Raw genomic sequence first — 9,299 nt, 5'->3', positions numbered from 1 at the left:
CTGGCCAGGCCTAGTGGGTGTTCCAATCTTGGACCTCTCCGAGCCTCACCTCGTTTTCAGTCCCATCATCCATCACATAGGCATAAGCATTTCAATGGATCCCGTTTCGGGCATGGCACATTCTTGTTCCACACTAGTTTGCTTTTCCTAGTCCTGCGGGAGGTATGATTCAATAGTAACCTTCTGGCACTCCTCCCCACTTCCTTCATTCGCACAATACTCATTGTGTGAGTCTTGCTCACTGGCCACCAATTTTCCCACTTCTGGTTTGCTAACAACAACACCATCATGCATAGGCCAGCTGTCGCATACTGGCATTCCCTCCTTGATCAAAAGGTAGGATTCCATAAGTTCCTTCTAAGGCTTCTCATAGTCCCCAAGCGTTACATCTGGCTCGTAGGCCCATCATCCAGCACATATGCATAAGCATTTCCTTGAATCCCGTTTTGGGCATGGCACATTCTTGTTCCGCACTTGTTTGCTTTTCCCAGTCATCTAGGAGGCAGGAGTCGACAAAAACCTTCTCGCACTCCTCCCCACTTCCTTCATTCGCACAATACTCATTGTGTGAGTCTAGCTCGCTGGCCACCGATTTTCCCAGTTCTGGTTTGCTAACAACAGCACCATCATGCATAGGCGAGCTGTCGCATACTAGCATTCCCTCCTTGATTGAAAGGTAGGATTCTGTAAGTTCCTCCTGAGGCTCCTCATAGTCCCCAAGCTTTTCATCTGGCTCGTAGGTCCATTCCCCATCCCACGAGGAAAATGCAAGCCTTGCAATCAATTTGTGTCCAAGAGACCACAAAAGAAAGCTCATCAACAATTTTATGCTCCTTCATAAAGGCATCACATCTAGTATACATCTCGACCTTAGGCCTTCAAGGTGCAATGAGCCAAAATCAGGTGCAATTTTCAAGCACCATGAATCGTAACCAACAAACCATACCCCAAGAAAATTTCAGTATTAATAACCGATCCATGCGAGGTTTGTAAAACCATCCAGATAATTGAAAACATTTCGCATCTGTTCATAACTAACCTTGCAGCATATTCCAATCACCCATCAAAGCGATCACCTTAACGCTCAGAAAAACGAGTATTGTCACTTCCATCAGGCTTTCCATAGGCATAACTTGGGTTACTAGGGGACGTGGGACCTCTATTGTAAGGGAACATGAAGACAATTGCAAAATTTTATACAGCGGGGGCCACAAATGGCATGTGAAGAAGACATAGAATGCAAAAAGATATGATGCCAGTAAGGGACAAAATCAAAACATGATGGAGTTGTATCTTAAGACTGCAATAAAATGGGTTCTATTGCTGCTTTGCTTACTGATATCTGCCTCATTTACAGGGAGTTTTGACAGTATTGAGCTGAGTCATAGTTTGCTTTGCAATCTCAACAGTCTGGGGTATTTTGTAAAGGATAAGACTTGAAAGGCCTTACTATCTCCAATGACCCAAGTACCGCAAGATTAAGAAAAAAACCAACAATAAGACCATCGTCTCTAACTGAAAATTCGTGTTGTGATAGGACCCTCCACACATCCAACAAGTCTTTGAGAAGGTCATTGTGAGCTCACTGCACATGCCATCCTTGACCCTCTACATAAGATGAGCCCGTACCTTTATTTGAGAACTACTTATAAAAGATTACTATATGGTTATCTATGAGAGAGAGAGAGAGAGCTCATGTGATTGTGTATGTGTGTGTGTGTGTGTGTGTGAGAGAGAGAGAGAGAGAGAGAGAGAGAATTGTACCTGCGTAAGAGATTTCTCTCGGAGGGAAGCCAGTAACTTGTCAAAGGAAGGTTTGAAATTGATCGTAGCGTAAGAGAGAAAGAAAGAGAATGAAATGTTGTGATGCTATTTGCGCCTTTTGGTTGACGTGGCATAGCTCTCCTTTGAGCTTTTAAAAAATAGTCTTTGGGCTAACTGCCCTAAAAATAATGTTTTAACCTCATACCACCTCGAGGCCTTTGAGAAGCCTTCTACACTGGCTTCTTGACCATCGACATAGATATATTCGGCCATACATTAGTGGCCCGGCATGCAAGGTATGAGTCTGTTTTGAAGATGCACGACAGCCTCCACTGAAGCAACAACTCTATTGTCATGTCGGGACGACATGAACTAGGAGGGGGGAGTGTTAATTGAAGACTGGCGTTTAAACTCAACTGAAGGCTGGCAGAATGCAAAAAGAAGTAAATCCTATGTAGTCATTCTCTGATTAAGAAAACCTGTAATTTCATTTGTAGATACTTGGGACTTGCAGAAGTTTCCAATTTTGTATCTTATTTTTGCCATTAGACTGCGTAGAATTTTACTTTGGAACATGAGGTATTGTATTTGGAAGGTATATATACCAAATTTTGACCTTAATGAAAAAACCCTTTGTTTAGTTTGATGAAGTGTCTGTGAGAAGTGTATTCTGTGTATGAGAGAGAGTGAGAGTTTATCTTCACGCTACGTGCACACTGGTGGTCGGAATCGACTGCGGAGAAGTGCAGCGTGTTGCCCCCCGGAGAGAGATACGCACCAACACCTACATTGTGCGTGTACGGCCCGGCTTTGCTAGATTGAACCGCGAGCTATTTCTAGTGATTCGGTAAGCAAACGGTGTCTGTTTTTGCATTTCAGCATATCCACGCGTTCATATTGAGTAGAGCTACACATTAAGCACCTTAGTTTTCAGAAACAATGACCTTTAAAAACTTGTCAAACATCCTACGTTATTCTGCACTAGGTGTTTTTGGGTATGGTTTTGGGTCCCGGACCTTAGGGAGAGTTTCCTATTGGTGTTAATAGGATATTCCTCAAGTTTTGTCGTGTTTCGAGAACGTCTGATGGGTATTTGGCTCATGGAAGCATTGTAGAAAATATCCTCTTGCACAATAGTAGGCTATAACTTAGACATTGGGTAGACACTTCTGTAGAAGATAGTCAATAGTCGGTCGAGTGTGGGTTGACACTCTATGCTTGCTTCAACATGCCTGCAGGTCGAGCTTTGTCCTTAGCTGACATTTCTTGTTAGGTGAGTTCTCGTTGTGCTGACGTCCGTCGCGGTGTATCCGCCAGCATGCACCTAGATTTAAGACATGGTTAGAATGACCAAGTGGTGGATCTAGGATCCATGAACAATTGGATCCACAATCCAAGCATTCGCTATACTAGCAAAGTGGTGGATATTTAATGCACCTACTTCCCAATTCTTAGTCTAAATGGCCAAGTGTTGGATCTAGGATCTACTCATCCCACAAGCATTGTGTAAAATTACAAGTGTTATGATGAACAAGTGTTGAATGCACCTAGATTTAAGACATGGTTAGAATGACCAAGTCATGGATCTAGGAGACACCAACAATTGGATCCACAATTCAAGCCTTCTTTATAATGGCCAAGTGGTGGACCTTTGATGCACCTACTTCCCAATTTGTAGTCTAAATGGCCACGTGGTGGATCTAGGATCTACATATCCCACAAACATTGTTGAAAATTACAAGTGTTATGATCACCAAGTGTTGAATGAACCTAGCTTTAAGACATGGTTATAATGGCCAAGTGGTGGATCTAGGAGACACCAACAATTGGATCCACATTTGAAGCCTTCCTTATAATGGCCAAGTGGTGGATCTTTGATGCACCTACTTCCCAATTCTTAGTCTAAATGGTCAAGTGGTGGATCTAGAATCTACTCATCCCACAAACATTGTGTAAACTTACAAGTGTTATAATGACCAAGTGTTGAATACACCTAACTTTAATCCATGGTTAGAATGGCCAAGTGACGGATCTAGGAGACACCAACAATTGATCCACATTTCAAGCCTTCACTATAATGGCAAAGTGGTGTATGTTTGTGGAACCTACTTCAAAACTAAGTTAGAATGGTGAATTTGTGGATCTAAGGTCTAGCTATTGCACACACTTTGTTTCAAATAGAAAGTTGTTGGATGTAGGAGAAACCAACCATTGCATGCACCTTGCTTTACGTGCTTAGAAAGGGCAAGTGGTGGATCTGAATTGTAGCCTCCTTCAAAACCTGTTTAGAATGGCCAAGTGGTGGATTTAAGATCTACATATTGCTTGAAATGTCCAAGTGGTGGAACTTTGATACATCCACCTTTCAAGGCTTGGTTAGAATGGCCAAGTGGTGGATCTAAGATGTATACAATCTTAAAAATGTATTTCAAAATGGTTTTTTTAAAGGATTCAAGACAACCCACCTTGAAGATACTATTCTAGATGACTTATGGGATCTAGGATACATCTACTTCGTCTGCCAAATTTCTAAATTGGATAAATATTTGATTTTAGAATCTAAAAGTCTAGAAGAGTGTATTTAAAATTCTATGTGTCAATTTAGCTCTATACGCTTTCAAAGCATTATTACATTCAATGTGTCATTATAGATTCTAACTAGTTATTTGTGTTCTTTTTTATTTTAGAGAAAAAATGGTTCGAAAACAAGAATCTATAACGGTTCCTATTAATGTTGACTTTGCAAGTGATGATAACAGAAAATGATACTTAGACATTTATGGAGTGCAAGGTGCACAATTTCATAAAGTGCATGTCTTTGTGTCTAGTGACAAAGATGAGAATAGATTTGATGATCTAGGGCAGGTACTCTCTGCAAGTGTTTCAACAGTTGATGACATCCTGACATTGAGTACATTAACATTAGGATACCTGGAAATACTGAGTACCAACTATTGGAAAATTCCTATGTCATTGATAAGAGTAAGAAATCAAATAATATGACCATAACCAAAAAGGCAAGGGGTGTTACAACAGCTGGTGTTTCAGATGTAGATAAGACCATTTTGAGATCAAAGGACACAAGCAGTCAACCCTTATTTAGGTTTGTGGAGCCTGATTGCTTAGAGAACGAGGTCCCAAAAACAAAGAAAAGTGCTACAAGAGGCATGGAAAAGTATTCGGCATACTTCCCTTTCAAGTATAAGGAATACTAGATTCCCATTATTAATTGGTTTCTTTCTCCTAATCATTATAATTGTCATCAGATAAAGCTTAATCAAGTACAAAATTGTATGCTCTTCTTTGGAGCAAGTGCAAATCGGCCTTCATCATGTGCTTATCTAATTCTTGTAAAGAATTGTGGCCAAAAGTCCGGAGTTCCAATGACACGTACTGAGGTAGAGGAAGAAAGACTTGTTGAATACAAGTTTTGGATCATTGATGGACAACACTCATTTTATGTAGCCAAAATGTTAAGATTCAAGAAATAAAAACGGAGGGTGTCTCCCAGGATCTAATACAAGTTTATGAGAAAAGAAAGACCCAGATTGTTGTAGATCCATCCCCGCAACTTACAACAGCCATATCAGCCATAGAAAATGAGGAGGCCAAGGTGCTATATGTTAACCAACCTTACAATGGTATTCTCAAGCGTCTTCGCAGTCAGTGTATATTTCAAAACTACCCATCACGTCCAAACATTGGAGAAAAGGAAGGTGCAAAATCTCGCACACCTTGGGATGTAAGTTTTTTTTTTCTTTCTCCCTCATGGTTATATAATGAGAAAATAACTAAATTTCTTATACTAATTTGTTTTGGTTTTGTAGGCATTGCTCAAAATGGCAAGGATTTTTGCTAGTGCATCATTCATCACCAAACAAGCTTATATGGTCACTTACTCTGATCCTATTTATGATTGATTGTGGCTGAAGATCATAGAGCAAATAGAGAGAGAGAGAGAGAGAATAAGCATTAGGAAGACAATGGAGTCTAGGAGGGCCTCTTTATTTGGCAGCAGTGAAGGGAGTCAAACCTTAAACATTAAGAAAGCAATCAAAGGAAAACTTTTGAATTCAAACAGTTGAAACGGCTAGTTTATTTGAATTCAAATTTTCCTCCCAAAATGAAATTTAAAATCTAGAATGCAAAAGTATATCATGTAACATATCTATAGAAAGAGCTCGGTGTGTAGATTCTAGATCTAGAATCTCCACTCAAATCAAAGACCAAAGGTAGGAGTTGTGGAAGGCCAAAAATTGTAAATTTATCCTCCGTCTTTTTGGGGGAAAAGTGCAATCTTCTTGCACACATGGCATGTACCTATTTGTCCAAATGTTAATCACCCCCATACTCTCAGGGAAAATAAATAGGCCCTCCTTGACCCCATCCTCTTCCTAATGAAGCTAGCGGCCACAATTTTTAGATATCTGTGTGGTCTAGCAAAGATGGAGTAGAAAAGATTCAAATAGAAATAGATATTGGAATGATTGTTTTGTCTAAGGGTGCAAAGGACACACCAAGGTAATGTACATGACTCATCGTATCAAGAAATTGAAACAAGATCGAATTATTCAAGATGAGTTTCTTGAGCAATTCAATTTGCTTAATGAGGAGAATCCATGTGAAAATTGGGAGGAGATTTCTACCACATACAACATTAATGATGTTGTTTACTCCCATTTCTTGACACTCAGTGATACTTGGCTAACATCATAACTACAACGTGGTACAAACAAGATTGATTTTTTTGAAGAGGCAAGAAAGTATATCCAGTGGATCGTCAACATTGTGAAAGAGAAATCAGATTCAATTATAGATCATCCATGGTCTATATATGTTGTCAGTCTTCATATGGAGGTAAGATCTTACTTAGAGCGCCATCTAAACAATCCTACCTCTATAGGATTGTGTATCTTAAACAACACACATTATTTGGAGAGAAATCTACAATGGTTAGCTGAAAGATTCAAAGATCTCATAGATGGAATTATGGATATTGCAGGTGGGTGAAGAGAACCATAATGTGTGATCCTTTCTTTTTTGAATAATGAAGACTATGTGGAGTTACATTCTGCATTGCAAAGTATGACAAACATGGTCAAAATACAATTTGTTGGGACATTGAACAATATGAAACACTTGGAATTTTCTGGTGCTATAGAATTCTTCACCACACTTTTGTTCTTGAGCAAGGGAGATTCCTTTGAGGAACTTATTAGCTCTTCAAATCTAGGGACACAATCCATAATACTAGATGCAAGACACCTTGATCTAGACTTTGGAAGTGTGAGTCAATTGTTAGATGTCGAGTTTCTACAACTCAAGAAGGAGTTGACAGTCAAGAAATGCATTCAAAAGTATTGCAAACAGGATTTCAAGCTTATTGACATGTTCAATGATGGCTACATAACAGAGTTGGGACTCAAATAGAAAAGGGAAGTGTTATGCCTTGTGGACAATATTGACGACCAAAGAAAGCTTAAAACAAGACTTTTGATCTTTGCAAATCAGCATGACAATGTCAAAAAATGGGTGAAACTTCAAAGTGATCAGTTAGATCAGCCCATTGATGACCATGTGAACACTAGAATGGTAACCTAACAGGACATAAAAGTGTCCTTTCAGGGTTTTGGGAAAAAATTCCAAAACCATAGTAGATCCACTCATTTTGAAAAATCCTTTCATGAGCTTATAGTTCAATAGCTACTACATATGGAAAAAATGAGAAACTTGTAATTTTTCTCATCCCTTGGTCACTACAAGCCTCCAAAGTTGATGGACCAGTGCGCAATAATTTCTTACGATTGATTTCATATAAATAAGAGTGGAGATTTTTGTAGAACATGAGATAAAATGCCCCGTTAACTTCAATGGGTTGGTGACCAAAACATATGGTTGCTTTTACCTCACTAAGTTTTTTTGGGGAAAAAAAATAGGTACAAAAAAGTTGCATTTTTGCAATTTTGCGGACCTATCATCAAAGTTTCTATAGTCACGCTCAATACAGATACTATATACATGTTTTCTTAATTCCCTTTGGGCCTTTGGATTCAAAAGGAGCCATGGAGCATGTCAAAAGGATAATGGATCTCTTACAATTGGAACCTTGGGGGCAATGATAAAGTGCTAAATACAGCAAACATGAAAAAACTGGGTTTAGCATTTTGACCTCTAGAAACCCATAGAAACTACTCAATATCTAGCCAAGTTTGTAGTCTATGATTAGATATGGTTACTACCTACAAAATACACACAATTGGCCTAAGAAACTAGCAATATTGAGAAAGTTATACTTGCTACTCTAAAATGTATAGTATTCTTCAACAATCAAAAAACTCAACCATCATCATATACTATGCTATATAGCATATTAGGTCCCCCAAAACTCAAGGAAGATTAGCTTTATGTTATACATTACACTTACACAATCAAAATTGAATTCGGATATCAAGAAAGCCACCAAAAAAATCAAGAAAGCTAATTTTGGCCAAAAAACAGGATTATGCAATTCTTGTAAATTGTCATAACTTTCAATTTTAACACTTAGCTCTCCCTACAAGCATCAAAACATGTTGAGAACTTTGAAGGCCTAACCTCTAGCCATCTAAACCTCACAAACATGAAGTTTAGAGTGGTATAGTTGCCAAAAATTGAAAAAATGTCAAAAACAGGACCCGTTTTTTCACACAGTTTAGGTAAAAAAATGTTGTGCAAGAGTAAGGTTAATGGTGAGATTGATACTAAAAAGAAAAATTCTAAGTTTTTTTCAGCTCATAAGGCAACTTTGTGGATATATAGCACCTAGAAATTCATTTTCATACTCTTCAAATAATTCAAGCAAAATGGTCGCTTAACAGGACACAAAAGTGTCCAAGGACATAAAAGTGTCCTGTTACCATTCTAGTGTTAATTATGGAGCCTAATTTACGCCTTGTAATTTTCTACAATAAAAACGCACATTTGTAAGGCCCCCATTATGAGGAGAAGCCATTGTGCGTGAAGGAAAATCACTCACCGGAAATAAAAATCACTCGTCGGAAACCAAAATTCTCACGACCAAAATTCAGGGGCAACTTTAGATTTCACCCCCGAGACTTTTGTTTCCTTCACCAAAATATTCCTTTTCGCCGGAATATTATGGTCGTACGGCGGCTGGAGAATGACCAATCGGTTGGCCGGTGGCCGAATTCAAAAGTGGACTTGTCTTCTCAAGGGCAGCTACACATGGGCGGATTGGAGGGTTCGATTTGGACTTATCTACACAAGGGCGGCTACACATGGCTGCCTCTCCTAAGAGAGGGTAGCCCTTTTGGCCTATAAAAGGAGGCCATTTCTACACACATTATATAGTGTGAAGTTGATGCAACAAGGTGGGTGTGAGGTGGTGAAAGTGAAGCAAGAAGGGAGCTCTATTAAGGGTATAATCCCTTTGTAAACTACTTCTTGTTTTGAAGTACTAAATCCATTGAATGGCTGCTTTCCCGTGGATGTAGCCCACATTGGGTGAACCATGTATATCGCGTGTACTCTCTCTC

At 39.1% G+C, this 9,299-nt stretch overlaps 1 protein-coding gene across 1 annotated transcript; it reads right to left on the bottom strand.

Annotated features, from left to right (window-relative positions):
- Window positions 1-367: 367 nt before the first annotated feature.
- On the bottom strand, window positions 368-817 carry LOC147448515 (uncharacterized). Its single transcript, XM_086522400.1, has one exon. It carries the CDS (start codon window positions 815-817, stop codon window positions 368-370), a length of 450 nt encoding a protein of 149 aa, XP_086378526.1.
- Window positions 818-9,299: the final 8,482 nt, after the last annotated feature.

Source organism: Adiantum capillus-veneris, chromosome 10, assembly GCF_014529385.1.
Source record: "Adiantum capillus-veneris isolate H3 chromosome 10, ASM1452938v2, whole genome shotgun sequence".
In the NCBI taxonomy this organism is placed as follows: Eukaryota; Viridiplantae; Streptophyta; class Polypodiopsida; order Polypodiales; family Pteridaceae; genus Adiantum; species Adiantum capillus-veneris.
Note: the sequence above shows the minus strand (reverse complement) of the source record. Positions and strands in the feature narration are given on the sequence as shown.

What these genes read in the sequence shown, in the direction of transcription:
- LOC147448515 (XM_086522400.1), bottom strand. Translation starts at nt 817, where the DNA reads ATGAGCTTTCTTTTGTGGTCTCTTGGACACAAATTGATTGCAAGGCTT.